At 41.6% G+C, this 22,689-nt stretch overlaps 1 protein-coding gene across 1 annotated transcript; it reads left to right on the top strand.

Annotated features, from left to right (window-relative positions):
- The first annotated feature begins 3,282 nt into the window (after positions 1-3,282).
- Positions 3,283-21,139, top strand: LOC106565577 (protein mono-ADP-ribosyltransferase PARP3). Its single transcript, XM_014132854.3, has 11 exons — positions 3,283-3,413; positions 4,435-4,651; positions 8,330-8,455; positions 8,615-8,797; positions 8,930-9,053; positions 9,566-9,792; positions 9,987-10,145; positions 12,816-12,902; positions 13,148-13,331; positions 16,726-16,869; positions 18,802-21,139. Exons 2-11 carry the CDS (start codon positions 4,457-4,459, stop codon positions 18,969-18,971), a joined length of 1,599 nt encoding a protein of 532 aa, XP_013988329.3. The 5' UTR covers positions 3,283-3,413; positions 4,435-4,456; the 3' UTR covers positions 18,972-21,139.
- Positions 21,140-22,689: the final 1,550 nt, after the last annotated feature.

The following is a 22,689-nucleotide window of genomic DNA, read 5'->3' as shown; positions in this document are numbered from 1 at the left end:
TGACCAATTTCCAATGCGTCTCATTCACTGAGTTTCGACTGTATAAGGCTCAAACCACTGTGAAAAGACTGGCGACATCTAGTGGAAGCAATAGGAAGTGCTCACTGAACCATTGTTAACCTCTATGGGCTAGGTGGGACGCTTGTCACGTTTATCGTGAGTAATTTAGTAAAATGTTAGCGAATTCCCCGGAAGTTTTCGGTGGGTATGCTAGTTCTTCAACATCACATGCTAATGTAAAAAGCTGGTTTTTGATATAAATATGAACTTGATTGAACAAAACATGCATGTATTGTATAACATAATGTCCTAGGAGTGTCATCTGATGAAGATCATCAAAGGTTAGTGCTGCATTTAGCTGTGGTTGGGCTTTATGTGACATATATGCTTGCTTGGAAAATGGCTGTGTGATAATTTGTGTCTATGTACTCTCCTAACATAATCTAATGTTTTGCTTTCGCTGTAAAGCCTTTTTGAAATCGGACAATGTGTTTAGATTAACGAGTCTTATCTTTAAAATGGTGTAAAATAGTTGATTGTTTGAGAAAATTGAATTGTGGTATTTTAATTGCTTTTGTATTTCGCACCGTGCGATGCCATTGGCTGTTGGCTAGGGGTTCCGCAGGCGGAACGGGGTTCCGCTAGCGGAACGTCTGTCCTCAACAGGTTAAGAAGTATATAAAGTGATATATGAAGAAGTGTATTGCTGTTGTTTGTTATGTTTTTGTCTTATTTCAATACAAATCTCACCAGATTGGGTGTCCTGGATGGTCGGGATTTCTCCCTAAGGATTAGCCCTCTAACTCCCTGGCCCTGTAACTCTGCGGTGAGATTGCTAAAATGATAGGGGAGTATAAGCCAACTTGGGGGGGAAAAAATGGTTTCAACTCTGTGTTGTTATTCTCTTTGACATTTGTCTTAGACATTTGTATTAAGAATATTGGTAGTAGTAATAATTTTACATACAGTGAATAAATTGTCATTTGTCATACAGTAAATCATTTGTCTGGATTTCCTGAATCAGAAATGCCCTAAACTAAACTGTTGTTCTTGTCTGTCCTCTCTTGAGGTTATGGCAAAGGTGACCACAGATGGTATCTAGATGCATGGAAGGGATAATTTCACCAAGAACAGTGTGAACCTCACCCCCTCTAACCGGCTGAAGTAATGATGACACTGACGTTCACTACGGCACTGTCCTTCACCACTTCTACCGTGAGACATGTCCAAGCCAGCAACCTGTACACAGCATCCAGTTGAAGTTATCAACTTCCTTTTCTCTCATGCCTTTTCTCTCAGGAGTGCGACATGAGTCCACGTGGAGTGAGCATGGAGAGATGTCCCATCCAAACTTCTCTCATGCTGCTGGTGTACTGGTAGGAAAATGGACAAGACATAATGGACCGTAAAGGACAGAGGCGGCTCCGGTGAGAATAAATTGGGACATTATCAAACATGTGCAATTGGAAGGACGAACTGTAAAGCTATCTGAAGAAGAAAATTAAGTGCCGTGAAGGAGAAAGGTGGTCAACCGTGCTCGTAATTGATTTAGGCTTGTCCAAAATTGTTTACATGGGGTATCAGGTTGATTGTGTAGATCTGCACTCTGCGAAATGTATAGTAATGTAGACTAGAAATGCATTGAGATACCAATCTGTCATTACCACAAAGGGGGGCTGTGAGTAAAGTTAATCCTAGAAATATGAGATGAATATACTATATGTCAATGTAAATGTATATTCTGCCAGTATCGGTGTGTGCTAAGTTGATGGTCTTAAAAATCGAGTGAGAGAACCAATGTAAAGCACTAAGGATTGTCATTCTAAATTTGGGTTGGATAATTGATCAATAGTCCTAATTATGATTTGGAAAGGCGAGGCTTCTAGAGACAGAGCGATGCCCCTAAAATGTGAGGAGAGCCACTAGATTGTAGCTTGGGCCAACCTTGCCCCAATCTCATTCTTATCAAGGTTAGCGTGAAACTGTTACCACGTGTTCTCTCTCTTAACTGTGAAAGTCAAAATGGTTTCTAGGTCACATGGAACATTGTTCCAGATGAGGAATTGTTGAAAATGGACACATTTTTTGTAACTGACTAATTGACTTGAAGTTTTTTTGCATGTTTATAACTATATACAGTGCCTTCGGAAAGTATTCAGACCCCTTGACTTTTTCCATATTTTGTTACATTACAGCCTTATTCTAAAATGGATAAAAAAAATCCTCAGCAATCTAGAGACAATACCCAATTTTTGCTAATATATTTATAAACAAAAACATAAATACTTTATTTAGAAAAGTATTCAGACCCATTTGCTGTGAGAGTCGAAATTGAGCTCAGGTGCATCCTGTTTCCATTGATCATCCTTGAGATGTTTCTACAACTTGATTGGAGTCCACATGTGGTAAATTCAATTGATTGGACATGATTTGGAAAGGCACACACCTGTCTGCATAAGGTCCCACAGTTGAAAGTGCATTTCAGAGCAAAAACCAAGCCATGAGGTCAAAGGAATTGTCCGTAGAGCTTTGAGACAGGATTGTGTTGAGGCACAGATCTGGGGAACGGTACCAAAACATTTCTGCAGCATTGAAGGTCCCCAAGAACACAGTGGCCTCCATCATTCTTAAATGGAAAAACCACCAACCAGACTTTTCCTAGAGCTGGCCGCCCGGACAAACTGAGCATTCGAGGGAGAAGGGCCTTGGTCAGGGAGGTGACCAAGAACCTGATGGTCGCTCTGACAGAGCTCCAGAGTTCCTCTGTGGAGATTGGAGAACCTTCCAGAAGGACAACCATCTCTGCAGCACTCCACCAATCAGGCCTTTATGGTAGAGTGGCCAGACGGAAGCCACTCCTCAGTAAAAGGCACACGACAGCTCAGTATACGGCACCTAAAGGACTCTCAGACCATGAGAAACAAGATTCTCTTGTCTGATGAAACCAAGATTGTACTCTTTGGCCTGAATGCCAGGTGTAACGTCTGGAGGAAACCTGGCAACATCCCTACGGTGAAGTACGGTGGTGGCAGCATCATGCTGTGGGGATGTTTTTCAGCGGCTGGGACTGGGAGACTAGTCAGGATCAAGGCAAACTACATTTACCACCCACAACTTCTCACCTGAATGCATTTATTTTTTTAATTTGAAGGGGTTGGGAAAAGCCTGAAATTAGGTTTGAGAGTTTGTAGTGGCTGATTTAAAAAATACTGAACCATGGATTAGAGTTTCTCCTGGCCCATAGACTACTTTCAGGGCGTGGAACCATTTAACATTCAGTTGTGAAATAGTGAACTGCTCCTTTAAAAGCGGAAGGGGCACTCAGTGAGAGGTGTGTTTGTCAAAAGATAGATTTTGTGTTCATGCTACTTCTGACAGTGACAGCTCGAGCTGCCGATCACCTGCTCTGTAAGGTAAGTAGCAAGTCAATTTAGATAGCTTCAAATGTATCAGCTGTAGCTACATCCATAGCCTCATAACTATTAGTGTGTGAACTTCTCGCTGGCAACAGTGTTTAGCTGGTTCAGCTACACACACCCACACAATCAAGTTATTGGACTTTGCACCAAGCTAATTTAACTACCTAGCTAAAATATTACTGAGGGGTTGTAAATGGAAATCCAGCTAGGACAGCTGCTCTAGCTAGCTAGCAGGTTAGTTAGCACTCTCAACCACCTCAGTGCATCCTTTTCTATGTCAGGGAATATACGGGCATGCCAGGGCTTGTCTGTGTCTGCTGCTTCTACTGTATCTGCTGCTTCTACTGTGGGTGTGTTCGTAAATTCAATCTGGAGTGTGTGGCGGAAAATTGCAAGATTATGTTATAATACTTTTATTGCATCAAATGGTTGTTTTATGCAACAGAATAGAGTATTCTGTTAACTATTGTGTGTGTGTTCTACTGAGGATGGGCCTCTGGGAGATAACACTGACAGGAGATTTACGATGTCATTTGGGTGATAAAACCTAAAGAGCATTCCAGAGCATGAGTTAATGTTTCTTTTCTATACGATAGTAAAGAAATTAACCAACAAGTGCGTACTTGGCGTTCGTAAATTCAGAGCATTGTCAGATTGTCCGTTCATAATTAGCTCTGGTTATCTACTCCGATTTCAGAGCATTCTCGTTTGATTGTGCCAGAGCGCAGAATAACTGATGAATTTACTATTGCCCTTAACGCGTGGCCCTTCAACCTTGAGCGCCTCTTTGCTGCTTCTACTGTGTCTGCTGCTGCTACGTCTCTGATACTAGAAGTACCCATTCCCTCACTTAGCTGCATCATAACATCACTGCCATGGGCATTGTCCATTGCCTAATGGACAATGAAGTGAAAAGGATGAAGTGAAAAGCAACTGCTGACTCAAGTGCATGAGGATTATCCATCATCTTTCATTTCAGTGTGTTGATTCATAACGTCATATCTATTTTTTGCAGTGATTTGAGATACAGAGAAAGGATGGCACCAAAGAGAAGTGCTGCCTCTTCCACCAAAGTCACTGAAGTGGGTGGAAATAAGGTGAAGCAAGAGCCTGACACATCAAAGGATGCCTTTTCCTCTGCCAAAGAGGCGCTGAAGGTTGCAGGGCCACACGTTAAGGGCAAAAGTAAGGCTGATGAGCAATGCTTGCTGTCAGAACAGCATTCAGGAGAGGTGAGTTGGACATCATGTCATATATAGGCACAGAGTAGACAGTTTCTTGGGCTGCCTGTACCACCTATCAGACAAATGTATTGGATACTATTTCAACTCAAATGTCCTCCTGTGGAGCCATTATTTTACATTTTAGTCATTTAGAAGATGCTTTCATCCACATACAGTGAATTCGGAAAGTATTCAGACCCCTTGACTTTTTCCACATTTTGTTACGTTACAACGTTATTCTCAAATGGATTACATCCTTTTTTCCCCCTTATCAATCTACATACAATACACAATAATGATGAACCAAAAACAGGTTTTTAGACATTTTTGCTAATAAACATGTTTTAAAATAAATAACACATTTACATACAGTACCAGTTAAAAGTTTGGACACGTCTACTCATTCAAGGGTTTTTCTTTATTTTTACTATTTTCTACATTGTAGAATAATAGTGAAGACATCAAAACTATGAAATGACACATATGGAATCATGTAGTAACCAAAAGTGTTAAACAAATCAGAATATATTTTTGTTTTAGATTTTTCAAAGTAGCCACCCTTTTCCTTGATGACAGCTTTGCACACTCTTGGCATTCTCTCAACCAGCTTCATGAGGTAGTCCCCTGGAATGCATTTCAATTAACAGGTGTGTCTTGTTAAAAGTTAATTTGTGCAATTTCTTTCCGTTTCAATGCGTTTGAGCCAATCAGTTGTGTTGTAACAATATAGGGGTGGTATACAGAAGATAGCCTGATTTGGTTAAAGACCAAGTCCATAATATGGCAAGAACAGCTCAAATAAGCAAAGAGAAACGACAGTCCATCATTACTTTAAGACATGAAGGTCAGTCAATATGGAACATTTCAAGAACTTTGAAAGTTTCTTCAAGCGCAGTCGCAAAATCTATCAAGCGCTATGATGAAACTGGCTCTAATGTGGACCGGCACAGGAATGGAAGACCCAGAGTTACCTCTGCTGCGGAGGATAAGTTCATCGGAGTTACCAGCCTCAGAAATTGCAGCCCAAATAAATTCTTCACAGAGTTCAAGTTAAAGGCTGGGCCTAATAGAGTCCATGAGGTCATACAATAAGTTTTGTTTTGATTCTTATGCTGACGATGTAACAATATTTGTGTAGTGAGGAGCAACCAGATGCTGCACTTGACACATTTATGAAATTGCTCATTCCAGTTACTAATAAGCATGCAACCATTAAGAAAATGACTGTAGAAACTGTTAAATCCCCTTGGATTGATGAGGACTTGAAAAATGTGTATGGTTGAGATGTTGAGGCAAAAAAAATTAAATAAGTGTGGCTGCACAACTGATTGGCAACTTACTGCAAATTGACTAAACTGAATAAAAATAATAAAAAGAAGAAACTATTATATGAAACAAAGATAAATTACATAATTACATAAAGAATGATAATAAAAAGCTTTGGAGCACCTTACATTTTGGGCAAAAAGGCAAACTCGGCTCCATTATTCATTGGATCAGATGGCTCATTCATAACAAAACCCAATGATATAGCCAACTACTTTAATTATTTTTCATCAAACTTAGCCATTACATTCCAGCAACAAACACCAACACTACACATCCAAGTATAATTGACCAAATTATGAAAAACCAGCATTGTAATTTTGAATTCTGTAAATCGAGTATGGAAGAGGTGAAAAAGTATTGTTGTCTATCAACAATGCCAAGCCACCGGGGTCTGACAACTTGGATGGAAAGATTTTGAGGATAATAGCAGATGATATTGCCACTCCTACTTGCCATATCTTCAATCTAAGCCTACTAGAAAGTGTGTGCCCTCAGGCCCAGAGGGAAGCTAAAGTCATTCTGCTATCTAAGAATATTAAGCCCCCTTTACTGGCTCAAAAAACCGACCAATCAGCCTGTTACTAACCCTTAGTAAACTTTTGAAAAAAATGGTGTTTAAATTTAAATTAAATTTTACAGTAAATAAATTGACAACAGACTTTCAGCACGCTCATGGGGAAGGACATTCAACAAGCACAGCACTTACACAAATGACTGATGATTGGCTGAGAGAAAGTTATGATAAAAAGATTGTGTGGGCTGTTTTGTTAGACTTCAGTGCGGCTTCTGACATTATCAATCATAGTCTGCTGCTGGAAAAACGTATGTGTTATGGCTTTTCACATGCTATATTGTGGATAAAGAGTTACCTGTCTAACAGAACACAGAGGGTGGTCTTTAATGGAAACCTCTCCAGCATAATCCAAGTAGAATCAGGAATTCCCCAGGGCAGCTGTCTAGGCCCCTTACTTTTTTCAATCTTTACTAAAGACATGCCACTGGCTTTGAGTAAAGCCAGTGCCTATGTATGCGGAGGACTCAACACTATACACGTCAGCTACTACAGAGACTGGAATGATCGCAACACTGAACAAAGAGCAGCATTTCGTTTCAGAATGGGTGGCATGGAATAAATTAGTCCTAAACATTTCAAAAACTAAAAGCACTGTATTTTGGACAAATCATTCACTAAACCCTAAACCTCATCTAAATCTTGTAATGAATAATGTGGAAATAGAGCAAGTTGAAGTGACTAAACTGCTTGGAGTAACCCTGGATTGTAAACTGTCATGGTCAAAACATGTTGATACAACAGTAGCTAAGATAGTCTGTCCATAATAAAGCGCGGCTCTGCCTTCTTAACAACACTATCAGTGGAGGAGAGATTGACTTCATCACTACTTGTTTTTGTAAGAAGTGTTGACAAGCTGAATGCACCGAGCAGTCTGTTTAAACTGCTGGTACATAGCTCGGACAGCCATGCATACCCCACAAGACATGCCACCAGAGGTCTATTCACAAGACCAGAACAGACTATGGGAAGTGCACAGTACTACATAGAGCCATGACTACATGGAACACTACTCCACATCAGGTATCTGATGCAAGAAGTAGAATCAGATTTTTTTTAAATACACCTTATGGAACAGCGGGTACTGTGAAGAGACACACACACGCAGGTACAGACACATGCATACACACACACGCTAGCACACGCACTCTACACATACGTACATTATAATATTGTTGTATGGTGGTATTATAAATGTTGTATTGTAGATATGTAGTGGTGTAATAATGTTATATGATGTACTGTTTTATCTTTTGTTTTATGTGTGATGTAAGTGTCTTAATGCATTTGGACCCCAGGAATAGTTTCTGCTGTCTTGGCAACAGCTAATGGGGATCCCTAATAAATACAAATAAAAAACTTTGCTCCGTTGTAATGAGTGTGTGAGGTAATTTATATCTCTTGGACTGTATATGCTGCATACAGTTATAGCGGTTTCAAAAGACCAATGTACTGCTGTGTGTGTTACTCATTCATATGTAGCAGATTCTGAGAAACTGTCACTAGCTATAGGTATTTGACTTAATGATTTGTTTGATCAGCCTGCAGTCACATCAGTAGGACAGACTGTGCAGTGCAGTAGATGAATGGGTAGTCAAGTAGCCTAGCGGTTAAGAGCGTCGGGCTGTAAATGTAAGGCCGCTGGTTCGTATCCCCGAGCTGTCCAGGTGAAAAATCTTACAACGTGCCCTTGAGTACGTCACTTAACCATAATTGCTCCTGTAAGTTGCTCTTGATAAGAGTGTCTAATGTGCCAATGTGACCTAAATCATGTTCCTCCCCCACAGGTGTATGAAGATTATGACTGTATGCTGAATCAGACCAACATTGAAAAAAACATCAATAAGTTTTATGTCATTCAAGTGTTGAGTACAGGTGCATGTTACTACTGCTGGACCAAATGGGGGAGAGTGGTAAGCTTAATTTCAGACAAAGACAAGATGGTAGTTTGCTACACATTCCTGTGTCAACTTTAGTAAATCGAAATTTTTGTTGATTACGTTAATATACTAAACTATTAATCTGTTGAGCATCTAGGATTGAAGCACCAAATCCTCTCTCCTCACCTACAGGGGGAAACAGGCCAGTCAAAACTATCAGACCCCTATGTCAGCCCAGACAAAGCCATCAAAGACTTTGAGAAGAAGTTTAAAGACAAGACAAAGAACAGCTGGAAGGAGCGTGACAACTTTGTGTCTCACCTGGAGAAGTACACCCTGATAAAGGTGGATGGAGGCCAGGATGCAGAGTTCAAGGTAACGGTGGTGTGCTAGGGACTAAGTACTGCTAAGGACTCTGATAGATAGGTAGTCAGACTGCTTCTTTGACTCTCACTCATTATTGCTTTGCTGTGTCAATTATAGCATGCTCTCGTCTGGCTTTTGCAGGTGGACAATGTTGATGGGAAGATTGTCAAGGGGCCCCAAAACATTCTGCCTTGCACCCTGAATAACCCCACTCAGAAGCTCATCCATCTCATTTTTAGCAACGACATGGAGTGCATGGACCTGGGTGGGTGTCAATCTTAGTCCAACACACCACCTTTACCGCTACAGCACTGAAACAATCCTCTGTTCCTCAGTCATTAAGCCTGGGTGATGTCTGTCTATGTACACATGTTCTATTAAGTAACATACCTGTTTGACTGGACTGCATGTTGTATTGTATTCTACTCTCAGTGGAATTATATACAGTACTTGGCTGTTAAACTGAAGTCTCTGTGATCAAAGAGTAACTAGAGTCATTTAAGTAGAGGGTAAAGCCTGGCGATCTGGAGATAAATGTCTAATCCATATAAAACCCAGTCTGCCTGATCAATAATGTAAATGGCGCCTGACTGAACAATTGATTGATTTGGACCGAAGCTTATTCAGCTGTATTGCGAGTTCCCCAACAACCACATTGACCAATGTAGAGGAGAGTAGTCAACATAGAGCTATATAAAACATGTCTAACATATGAACTCAGACAGAGTGGTAATATGTGTATAATCATCATTTCTTCCCTGGTTGTTGGACCACCAGACATAAAGAAGATACCCCTGGGGAAGCTGAGCAAGCTGCAGATCGCCAAGGGCTTTAAAGTGCTGGAGGAGATTGACGGAGCTATGAACGCCAGCCAGACCAGCAGTACCAAACTGGGGGAGCTCTCCTCCAAGTTCTTCACCACCATCCCACACAACTTTGGACGCGATAGGCCCCCGGTCATCGACAGCTCTGAGATACAGAAGAAGAAGAAGAAGATGCTTCTGGTGAGATCTACTTAATCAACTTGTACTTTGTGGAATGACATTGATATTGGTCAGTACTATTTAGGGCCAAAAGTTTTTTTTTATAGCCTACAAAGACCCAGAGTTTTGGTAATAGGTAAAACTCCTGGCTATAATCATGAGTCGTTTTTTCCAGGCCTGGTCCCATCTCTCCCTCCTTCTGCTGCTCCCTGCAGGTGCAGGCTGATAAAGAGATAGCCCAGAACCTGAAGGCTGAGACTGAGAAGACCCAGGAGCTGATGGAGGTGGAGAAAGTACCTCATTCACTGGACCAGAAATATCTGTCTCTCAACTGCAAACTCTGTCTACTAGAAAGAGAAACACAGGAATTCAAGGTACTGTGGCCTCTAATGGAAGTTTAATTTTATAGAAACATGGCTGTATTGTTGTAGATGTAAAAATCATAGTCATACAAATCTTTAGTGATACTGATTGTAAGACGGCGCCGGAGAAGATGGCTGACATTTTACGTGCTCCTAACCGTTTGTTTTTTTGCGTTATTTGTACGTTTTTTTTTTTTTTTTACAAATGATGTACATAATGTTGGTGCTTCTGTCTCTTATGACCGAAAATATCTTCTGGACATCAGATCAGCGATTGCTCACCACAAACTGGCAGAAGCTTTTTTTTCCTTTAACGAGTCCGATGAGCCCGACATGAACGACATACTGCTTTCCCAGGAACAGGCACAGATCCCGCCATTTGCTTGAAGAGACAACAGCGAAAAAGAGGATGGAGGTCGGGCTGCCTTCTGAGAATTTGTAGGCGATCGAATAACCCCCCCTTGCCTTCCGTTCTACTAGCTAATGTGCAATCATTGGAAAATAAAATCTATGACATATGAGGAAGATTAAACTACCAACGGGACATTAAAAACTGTAATATCTTACACTTCACGAAGTTGTGGCTGAACGACGACATTATCAACATACAGCTGGCTGGTTAAACGCTGTATCGGCAGGTAAAAACTTCTGGTAAGACAAGGGGTGGCGGACTATTCAAATATGTAAACAACACGATATCTAAGGAAGTCTCGAGGTTTTGCACGCTTGAGATGGAGTATCTCATGATAAGCTGTAGACCACACTATCTATTTAGAGTTTTCATCTGTATTTTTTGTAGCTGTCTACATACCACCACAGACCGATGCTGGTACTGAGACCGCACTCAATGAGCTGTATTCCGCCATAAGCAAACAGGAAAACGCTCATCCAGAGGCGGCACTCCTAATGGCAGGGGACATTAATGCAGGGAAACTTAAATCGGTTTTACCAAATTTCTATCAGCATGTTAAATGTGCAACCAGAGGGAAAAAAACTCTAGACCACCTTTACTCCATACACAAAGACGCGTACAAAGCTCTCCATCGCCCTCCATTTGGCAAATCTGACCATAATTCTATTATCCTGATTCCTGCTTACAAGCAAAAATTAAAACAAGAAGCACCAGTGACTCGATCAATAAAAAAGTGGTCAGATGAAGCAGATGCTAAGGTACAGGACTGTTTTGCTAGCACAGACTCTAATATGTTCCGGGATTCTTCCTATGGCATTGAGGAGTACACCACATCAGTCATTGGCTTCATCAATAAGTGCATCGATGACGTCGTCCCCAAAGTGACCGTAAGTACATACCCAAACCAGAAGCCATGGATTACGGTGTTAGGTTCTTATTTTTCAGAATAAATAACTCACGGACACTAGAGAAGCTTTAACCAAGTTTAATCTTTCCAAAAGGTTCTGTACAGCTGAAATCAGACCACTAAACATTTCAGATATCACAGTTTATATGCATCCTACTTAAGACACTCCTCTTTACAGTTCATGGCTCCACAGGAAAGAAGGTAACCAGATACCAACCCTGATTACTCCCTTAAGGGGAACTGACCTCACCCCTCACCTCCTGATCCACAGATATCCATCTGTCTTCCCTATATCAACACATCGCTCTCCTCTCCTCCATCAAACACATTCCAAAGCCTTCTGGCTTTTTACAAACTCTCTCTATTCAAGGCTTTGTCTCTATCATTTATTTAATATCTCAATGTTCAAAGTTTAGTCGATTCCAACAACGGGCAACATCCGCACTGAGCTAAAGGCTAGAGCTGCCGCTTTCAAGGAGCGGGACTCTAAACCGGAAGCTTATAAGAAATCCTGCTATGCCTTCCGACGTACCATCAAACAGGTAAAGCGGAAATACAGGACTAAGAGGTTCTACAGCTGCACCATCGAGAGCATCCTGACTCGTTGCATCACTACCTGGTATGACAACTGCTCAGCCTCCGACCGCAAGGCACAACAGAGGGTAGTGCGTATGGCCCAGTACATCACTGGGGCCAAGCTTCCTGCCATCTAGGACCTCTATACCAGGCGGTGTCAGAGGAAGGCCCTAAAAAATGTCAAAGACTCCAACCACCCTAGTCATAGCCTGCTCTCTCTGCTACCACATGGCAAGCTGTACCGGAGCGCCAAGTCTAGGTCCAAGTGGCTGCTAAACAGCATCTACCCCCAAGCCAAAATACTCCTGAACATCTAATCAAATGGCTACCCAGACAATTTGCATTGCCCCCCCCCCCCCCTTTTACGCCACTGCTACTCTATTATTATCTATGCATAGTCACTTTAATAACTCTACCTACATGTACATATTACCTCAGTTACCTTGACTAACCTGTGCCCCCGCACATTGACTCTGTACTGGTACCCCTTGTATATAGTCGCTCTATTGTTATTTTACTGCTGCTGTTTAACTACTAGTTACTTTTATTTCTTATTCATATTTTTTAAACTGCAATGTTGGTTGGGGGCTTGTAAGTAAGCATTTCACTGTCAGGTTGTATTCGGCGCATGTGACTAATATAATTTGATTTGATTTGGTCACATTTTGTGACATAAATGCAATATAGGCGACTGTTTACTGAGACAAAATGATATACAATATTCTTCTCTGTAGTCTAAAGTAATTGTTGAGCTTCCATTGTATTTGCGTTCTTGTCTAATTTAAAGGTAATTGAGAAATACCTGAAGGCCACTGCATATAGCCACAGCCAGCCAAAGATTATAGATGTCTGGGAGGTAGAGAGTGAGATTGAGGTGGGTAACACATGACACAACTACTTCATCAAAATAATGTTAGCATGTAATACAGAATTAATTTGTATTGATTCATTACTTATTTGTTGTGAGCTTGATTGTTGTAATGAAGTTGAGAATCTCTTATTTTTTTGCCTTAAATGTACACACAGGTTCCTCTATTATAGTGAATATGTTTGTGTGCATTAGGTCAAGGACTCTGTTCTCCTATCTGCATATCTGTGTGTGGGCATTGTTTTCGGCAGGCGGAGCGGTTCAGGGAGAATGACAATCTGGAGAACCGGCGTCTGCTGTGGCACGGCACCAACGTGGCAATGGTTGCGGCCATCTTGAACGGTGGCCTATATAGTCACTTCATGCCCCAGTCAGGGGGCTGTGTAGGCAGGGGCATCTACTTTGCTTCGGAGATCAGAAACTCTGCTAATTACGGTGAGGTTCTACCCCTGCGTTATAGTGCATTTGGAAAGTATTCAGACCCCTTGACTTTCTTCACATTTTGTTACGTGAAAAACTGAAATAATTCAGGATGATTAATGTTAACACACTGTCACGCCCTGACCATAGAGAGCCCTTGGTTCTCTATGGTGTAGTAGGTCAGGACGTGACTAGGGGGTGTTCTAGGTTATATATTTCCATGTTGGTGCTCTTGGTATGGTTCCCAATTAGAGGCAGCTGATGTTCATTGTCTCTAATCGGGGATCATACTTAAGGGTTCCCTTTTCCCACCTGCTTTGTGGGATATTGTTTTTGAGTGAGTGCATGTTGCACCTCAGTACTGCACGGTTGTTGTTTGTTTCTTGGTTTATTTTAAGTTTCACTAAAAATAAAGATGTGGAACTCCAATCACACTGAATGTCCCTGAGTGGCCCAGCCAGAGCCGATAGAACATCTCTGGAGAGACCTGAAAATAGCTGTGCAGCAACGCTCCCCATACAACCTGACAGAGCTTGAGAGGATCTGTAGAGAAGAATGGTAGAAACTCTCCAAATACAGGTCTGCCAAGCTTGTAGCATCATACCAACGAAGACTCAAGGCTGTAATAGCTGCCAAAGGTTCTTTAGCAAAGTACTGAGTAAAGGGTCTGAATACTTATGCAAATGTGATACTTTCTGTTTTTGCTTTGTCATTATGGGTATTATGTGTAGATAAACAAGGGGAATTTAAAAAAAATACAATTTTGAATAAGTCTAATGTGGGAAAAGTCAAGTGGTCTGAATACTTTCTGAATTCACTATATATCTGAGAGATATAAGAAAGATCAGAAAATCATTTTTGGGGATACATATTTAACCCCTTTTTTGGGGGGGGGGGGGGGGACGACACATTTAACTACTTCTATATATACTTCCATTCATTTAAAAAAAAACTCTTACCGGGTAACTTCAGACGAGTCTTGTCAGGCTTGTGGGTGTCCTAGAGCAAAACAACTGTCATATACAGTACCAGTCAAAAGTTTGGACACACCTACTCATTCAAGATATTTTATTTCTTTTTACTATTTTCTACATTGTAGAATAATACTGAAGACATCAAAACTACGAAATAACACACATGGAATCATGTAGTAACCAAAAAAGTGGTAAACAAATCTAAATATATATTTTTGAGATTCTTCAAAGTAACCACCCTTTGCCTTGAAGACAACTTTGCACACTCTTGGCATTTCCTCAACCAGCTTCATGAGGAATACTTTTCCAACAGTATTGATTGAGTTCCCACATTTGCTGAGCACTTGTTGGCTGTTTTTCCTTCACTCATCCCAAACCATCTCAATTTGGTTGAGGTTGGGTGATTGTGGAGGCCAGGTCATCTGATGCAGCACTCCATCACTCTCCTTCTTGGTCAAATAGCACTTACACAGCCTGGAGGTGTGCTTTGGGTCATTGTCCTGTTGAAAAACAAATGATAGTCCCACTAAGTGCAAACCAAATGGGATGGCGTATCACTGCAGAATGCTGTGGTAGCCATGCTAGTTAGGTGTGCCTTGAATTCTAAATAAATCACTGACAGTGTCATCAGCAAAGCACCATCACACCTCCTCCTCCATGCTTCACGGTGGGAACCACACATGCAGAGATCATCCGTTCACCTACTCTGCGTCTCACAAAGACACGCGGTTAGAACCAAAAATCTCAAAATTTGGACTCATCAAACCAAAGGACAGATATCCTCCGGTCTAATGTCCGTTTCTCATGTTTCATGGCCCAAGCAAGTCTCTTCTTATTATTGGTGTCCTTTAGTAGTGGTTTCTTTGCAGCAATTCGACAACGAAGGCCTGATTCACACAGTCTCCTCTGAACAGTTGATGTTGAGATGTGTCTGATACTTGAACTCGGTGAAGCATTTATTTGGGCTGAATCTGAGGAGCAGTTAACTCTGATGAACTTATCCTCTGCAGCAGAGGTAACCCTGGGTCATCCTTTCCTGTGGTGGTCCTCATGAGAGCCAGTTTCATCATAGCGCTTGATGGATTTTGAACGACTGCACTTGAAGAACGTTCAAAGTTCTTGAAGCTTTACGTATTGACTAACCTTCATGTCTTAAAGTAATGATGGACTGTTGTTTCACTTTGCTTATTTGAGCTGTTCTTGACATAATATAGACTTGGTCTTTTACCAAATAGGGCTATCTTCTGTATACCACACCTACCTTGTCACAACACAACTGACTGGCTCAAACTCATTAAGAAGGAATAAAAAATAAAAAATACTTTTAACAAAGGCACACGTGTTAATTAAAATTAATTCCATGTGACTACCTCATGAAGCTGGTTGTGATAATGCCAAGAGTGTGCAATGCTGTCATCAAGGCAAAGGGTGGCTACTTTGAAGAATCTCAAATATAAAATATATTTTGATTTGTTTAACACTTTTTTGGTTACTACATAATTCCATATGTGTTGTTTCATAGTTTTGATGACTTCACTATTATTCTACAATGTAGAAAATAGTAAAAATAAAGAAAAACTCTGGAATGAGTGGGTGCGTCTGTCACGACTTCCGCCAAAGTCGGTGCCTCTCCTTGTTCGGGCGGCATTCGGCGGTGGGCATCGCCAGCCTTCTACCCCATCATCGATCTACTTTTCATTTTCCATTTGTTTTGTCTTGTCTTCCCACACACCTGGTTTCAATTCCGTCATTACATGTTGTGTATTTAACCCTCTGTTCCCCCCATGTCCTTGTCCGGAATTGTTTATTGTAAGTGCTTGTGCACGTTATGTCTGGTGTGCGACGGGTTTTGTACCCATTGATTTATTGTTCTGTTTCCGGTGGTATTTTTTATTGAACTGCGCCGTTGTAACCACAGTTTTTTGCTCTCCTGCACCTGACTTCTCTGCCACCAGTACACACCCCTTACAGTGTCCAAACTTTTGACTGGTACTGTATGTGTTCATGAGAGGGGTCATATTAGTGTGTTGCCCAAACTGTTCAGATGCAACAGACTTAATTAGCAAATTGGGGGTAGAGACTTCAGACGAGTTCCTGGATGCTTGTGGGGATTGAGAGCCTCATCTTTCCATAGAGGGTTCATAATAGCTTTTGTCGGCCAAACCGTTGAGACGCTACAGACATTTTCGTGAGAAGACCGATTTTCGGGATGTCTCCTGGTCTGACAAACACCGCAGTTGCTCTGCCAACTTTCACCGCAGGTGGGGATGACCAACAACGGCGGATATCGGGGATTGAGACGCAGCCCATGCAACAAAAAAACACATTTCTAGCTTATTATGCTAATTTGATTTCTGCAGGGGCATGGACATCGACTCTAGGCGGTTAAAAGGACCTCCCTAAAAGCCATGTCTCTGTGTCCTGTCCCTGTGTAGTGCATACATCTGGAGGCATCGGGGTGATGTTTCTGAATGAGGTGGTGCTAGGGAAGGAGCACACCATCACGAAGGATAACAGCTCCCTGAGGAAGGCTCCTGATGGCTACGACAGTGTGGTGGCTAGAGGACGGTTGGAACCAGGTACAGCACCACCACTCATAGCTCACTTCTGGTCTAAGGCCAACTCACTCCCTTACCCTGGTGACAAAATCTATTCACTGTTATTGTCTCAGCCATGGCCAGTCTGTCTTTATATACACTACCGTTCAAAAGTTTGGGGTCACTTAGAAATGTTCTTGTTTTTGAAAGAAAAGCTAATTCTTTGTCCATTTAAAATAACATCAAATTGATCAGAAATACAGTGTAGACATTGTTCATGTTGTAAATGACTATTGTAGCTGGAAACTGCTGATTTTTTATGGAATATCTGCATAGGTGTAAGGAGGTCCATTATCAGCAAGCATCACTCCTGTGTTCCAATGGCACGTTGTGTTAGCTAATCCAAGTTTATCATTTTAAAAGGCTGATTGAGCATTAGAAAACCCTTTTGCAATTATGTTAGCACAGCTCAAAACTGTTATTCTGATAAAAGAAGCAATACAACTGGCCTTCTTTAGACTTGTTGAGTATCTGGAGCATCAACATTTGTGGGTTCGATTACAGGCTCAAAATGGCCAGAAACAAAGGACTTTCTTCTGAAACTCGTCAGTCTATTCTTGTTCTGAGAAATTAAGGCTATTCCATGCAAGAAATCTAGGCAGAGTTCCAGTGTCTGTGTTCTTTTGCCCATCTTAATCTTTTCTTTTTATTGGCCAATCTGAGATATGGCTTTTTCTTTGCAACTCTGCCTAGAAGGCAAGCATCCCGGAGTCACCTCTTCAATGTTGACATTGAGACTGGTGTTTTGCGGGTACTATTTAATGAGCTGCCAGTTTAGGACTTGTGAGGCATCTGTTTCTCAAACTAGACACTCTAATGTTCTTGTCCTCTTGGTCGGTTGTGCACTGGGGCCTCCCACTCTTTCTATTCTGGTTAGTGACAGTTTGTGCTGTTCTGTGAAGGGAGTAGTACACAGCGTTGTACGAGATCTTCAGTTTCTTGGCAATTTCTTGTTTTGGAATAGCCTTAATTTCACAGAACAAGAATAGACTGACGAGTTTCAGAAGAAAGTACTTTGTTTCTGGCCATTTTGAATCTGTAATCGAACCCACAAATGTTGATGCTCCAGATACTTGTCACGCTCTGACCTAAGAGAGCGTTTTTTTCTCTGTTTAGTTAGGTCAGGGTGTGATATGGGTGGGCATTCTATGTTTTCTGTTTCTATGTTTAGTTCTATTATTCTATTTCTATGTTGGAGGTTTTTGGGATGATCTCCAATTAGAGGCAGCTGGTTTGCGTTGTCTCTAATTGGAGATCATATTTAAGTTGGGTTTTTTTCTTTTGTGTTTTGTGGGTAATTGTTTTCTGTTTCGTAACTTGACAGAACTGTTGCCTGTTGTTTTGTTTCTTTTGTATGTGTTCGTTTTCATTAAAATATAATTATGAGCACGTAACACGCTGCGCCTTGGTCCCCTTTATACGACGTCCATTACAATACTCAGCTAGTCTAAAGAAGGCCAGTTTTATTGCTTCTTTAAGCAGGACAGCATTTTTCAGCTGTGCTAACATAATTGCAAAAGGATGATTAATCAGCCTTTTAAAATGATAAAGTTGGATTAGCTAACACAACGTGCCATTGGAACACAGGAGTGATGCTTGCTGATAATGGGCCTCGGAACACCTATGTAGATATTCCATTAAAGCCGTTTCCAGCCGTTTCCAGCTACAATAGTCATTTACAACATGAACAATGTCTACACTGTATTTCTGATCAATTTGATGTTATTTTAATGGACAAAAATGTGCTTTTCTTTCAAAAACAAGGACATTTCTAAGTGACCCCAAACTTTTGAACGGTAGTGTATATTCTAATGAAGTGGTCACTGTATTTCTAAACATCTGGTAGATGGTCAGACGATATCCAGAAGAAGGCATCAGTATGGTTGTGTAGTCAACACTGTTGTATTGTTTCAGACCCGTCCAAGGACATCTTCCTGACTCTGGATGGTAAGCAGGTGGCTGTGCCTCAGGGTAAACCCACCAAGCAGCCCCAGTACAAGGACAGCTACTTCTGCAACAGCAAGTACCTGGTCTACACGGAGAACCAGTGTCGCATCCGCTACCTGCTGGAGCTCAAGTTTTAACTGGAGACAAGGAGAGAGGGAGGAGGCACCTATGCATTCTAGGAGATGATATTATTCAAGTCATTCTTTTTTATCAGTAGACACCTCTGTCACTGTGTGCAATTTCCAACCAAAGTTCCCTATAATATCATATAAATACTCTGTGCCTTGTCCTTTATAGTATCCTAACAGGCTTTGAGTGAACAGTCTTCCATGGTCTATTGCAGTGGTTCCCAAACTTTTAATTGTCCCGTACCCCTTCAAACATTTAACCTCCAGCTGCGTACCCCCTCTAGCACCAGGGTCTAATGTTGTTTTTTGCCATCATTGTAAGCCCGCTACACACACACACACACACACACTATACAATACATTTATTAAACATAAGATTGAGTGTGTTTTTATCACAGCCCGGCTCGTGGGAAGTGACAAAGAGTTCTTATAGGACCAGGGCACAAATAATAATGTAATAATGAATACTTTTGCTCTTTATTTAGCCATCTTACTGTAAATATAAAACTTTATTTGTTCATCAAAAATTGTGAATAACTCACCACAGGAGAAGGGTGTGCTTGAAAGGATGCACATATCTCTGCAGTGTTAGGTTGTATTGGAGAGAGTCTCAGTCTTAAATCATTTTCCATACATAGTCTGTGCCTATATTTAGTTTTCATGCTAGTGAGGGCCAAGAATCCACTCTCACATAGGTACGTGATTGCAAAGGGCATCAGTGTCTTAACAGCGCGATTTGCCAAGACAGGACACTCCGAGCGCAGCCCTATCCAACAATCTGGCAGTGGCTTCTGATTAAATACAATTTTCACAGAACCGCTTGTTGCAATTTCAATGAGGGTCTTTTGGTCAGATATCGGTAAGTGGACTGGAGGCAGGGCATGAAAGGGATAACTAATCCAGTTGTTTGTGTTGTCCGTTTCTGGAAACTACCTGCATAATTGCGCACCCAGCTCACTCAGGTGCTTCACTATATCACATTTGACATTGTCTGTAAGCTTGAGTTAATAGGCACACAAAATTCATACAATGATGGAAAGACCTGTGTGTTGTCCTTGTTAATGCAGACAGAGAAGAGCTCCAACTTCTTAATCATAGCCTCAATTTAGTCCCACACATTGAATATAGTTGCGGAGAGTCCCTGTAATCCTAGATTCAGATCATTAATTCGAGAAAAAACATCACCCAGATAGGCCAGTCGTGTGAGAAACTCATCATCATGCAAGAGTTCAGACAAGTGACAATTATTGTCAGTAAAGAAAACTTTAAGCTCGTCTCTCAATTTAAAAAAAAATGTGTCAGTACTATGCCCCTCGATAATCAGTGCACTTCTGTATGTTGTAAAAGCGTTACATGGTCGCTGACCATATCATTGCATAAAGCAGAAAATAAGCGAGAGTTCAGGGGCCTTGCTTTAACAAAGTTAAACATTTTCACTGTAGTGTCCAAAACATCTTTCAAGCTATCAGGCATTTCCTTGGCAGCAAGAGCCTCTCGGTGGATGCTGCAGTGTACCCAAGTGGCTTCAGGAGCAACTGCTTGCACGCGCATTTCCACTCCACTATGTCTCCCTGTCATGGCTTTTGCTTGTTATTTCGCTGAACACTAGATGGTTTAATTACATTTTTGTGCAGTGAAATGAGGCTACTCAGGCGAGAAAAAAACATCACCCAAATGTATAGCCCCATTGGAAAATCGAAATGCACTGTTTGAAAATGTGAAACACATTTTTATTTGGCGTACCCCTGATGGCATTGCGCGTACCCCTGGGGGGAATAGCTGGTCTATTGTATTTTGCTGTTGGCAGTTTTACTCGTAACCTGAGCTCAGTTGGTAGAACATGGAACTTGCAATGCCAGCGTTGTGGATTTGATTCCCATGAGGGACCAGTACAAATGAAAATGTATGCGCTCACTACTGTAATGACTAAAATGTAAAAAAATATATATAATGTACTCTCTTAAAATTACAATCCTTATTGTAAATCTACTAGTCTAGATATTTACTTTGAACAGACAAATAATGTAGCAAGATTTTCAATGTACAGTAATTGTGTTATTTGCCAACTGTAATTTTTGTTATTGGAGGACTGCTCTCTTTACCTTTACTGGATATAAAGTCTGAATACTGTACCTTTACTAATGCAATACAGTACCTACTTGTGTCTTCGTTCTGGACATTATTGTTTTAATTTCGCTCTGTATTTCCGACTCTGAACATAAACTCAGCAAAAAAAGAAACTGACCTTTTTCAGGACCCTGTCTTTCAAAGATCATTTGTAAAAATCCAAATAACTTCACAGATCTTCATTGTAAAGGGTTTAAACACTGTTTTCCATGCTTGTTCATTGAACCATAAACAATTAATAAACATGCACCTGTGGAACAGTCATTAAGACACTAACAGCGTACAGACGGTATGCAATAAAGGTCACAGTTATGAAAACTTAGGGCACTAAAGAGGCCTTTCTACTGACTCTGAAAAACACCAAAAGAAAGATGCCCAGGGTCCCTGCTCATCTGCGTGAATGTGCCTCAGGCATGCTGCAAGGAGGCATGAGAACTGCAGATGTGGCCAGGGCAATAAATTGCAATGTCCGTACTGTGAGACGCCTAAGACAGCGCTACAGGGAGACAGGACGGACAGCTGATTGTCCTCGCTGTGGCACACCACGTGTAACAACACCTGCACAAGATCGGTACATCCGAACATCACACCTGTGTTACAGGTACAGGATGGCAACAACAACTGCCCGAGTTACACCAGGAACGCACAATCCCTCCATCAGTGCTCAGACTGTCCGCAATAGGCTGAGAGAGGCTGGACTGAGGGCTTGTAGGCCTGTTGTAAGGCAGGTCCTCACCAGACATCACCGGCAACAACATCGCCTATGGGCACAAACCCACCGTCGCTGGACCAGACAGGACTGGCAAAAAGTGCTCTTCACTGATGAGTCGTGGTTTTGTCTCACCAGGGGTGATGGTCGGATTCGCGTTTATCGTCGAAGGAATGAGCGTTACACCAAAGCCTGTACTCTGGAGCGGGATCAATTTGGAGGTGGAGGGTCCGTCATGGTCTAGGGCGGTGTGTCACAGCATCATCGGACTGAAGATGTCATTGCAGGCAATCTCAACGCTGTGCGTTACAGGGAAGACATCCTCCTCCCTCATGTGGTACCCTTCCTGCAGGCTCATCCTGACATGACCCTCCAGCATGACAATGCCACCAACCATACTGCTCGTTCTGTGTGTGATTTCCTGCAAGACAGGAATGTCAGTGTTCTGCCATAGCCAGCGAAGAGCCCAGATCTCAATCCCATTGAGCACGTCTGGGGCTTTTGGATCGGAGAGTGAGGGCTAGGGCCATTCCCCCCAGAAATGTCCGGGAACTAGCAGGTGCCTTGGTGGAAGAGTGGGGTAACATCTCACAGCAAGAACTGGCAAATCTGGTGCAGTCCATGAGGAGGAGATGCACTGCAGTACTTGATGCAGCTGGTGGCCACACCAGATACTGACTGTTAATTTTGATTTTGACCCCCCCTTTTTTCAGGGACACATTATTCTATTTCTGTTAGTCACATGTCTGTGGAACTTGTTCAGTTTATGTCTCAGGTGTTGAATCTTATGTTCATACAAATATTTACACATGTTAAGTTTGCTGAAAATAAACGCAGTTGACTGTTAGAGGACATTTCTTTTTTTTGCTGAGTTTACTTGTATAAAGCTTT

The sequence above is a fragment of the Salmo salar genome, chromosome 12 (assembly GCF_965601325.2).
Source record: "Salmo salar chromosome 12, fSalSal1, whole genome shotgun sequence".
Taxonomy (NCBI): domain Eukaryota; kingdom Metazoa; phylum Chordata; class Actinopteri; order Salmoniformes; family Salmonidae; genus Salmo; species Salmo salar.
The sequence above is the reverse complement of the archived record's forward strand: the minus strand, read 5'-3'. Positions and strand labels throughout refer to the sequence as shown.

Bases quoted from the DNA above. Each gene is read 5' to 3' on its own strand.
- LOC106565577 (XM_014132854.3), top strand. From the start codon at position 4,457: ATGGCACCAAAGAGAAGTGCTGCCTCTTCCACCAAAGTCACTGAAGTG. The intron at 9,054-9,565 runs GTGGGTGTCAAT...TTGGACCACCAG, and splicing joins CATGGAGTGCATGGACCTGG to ACATAAAGAAGATACCCCTG. The intron at 12,903-13,147 runs GTGGGTAACACA...TGTTTTCGGCAG, and splicing joins AGGTAGAGAGTGAGATTGAG to GCGGAGCGGTTCAGGGAGAA.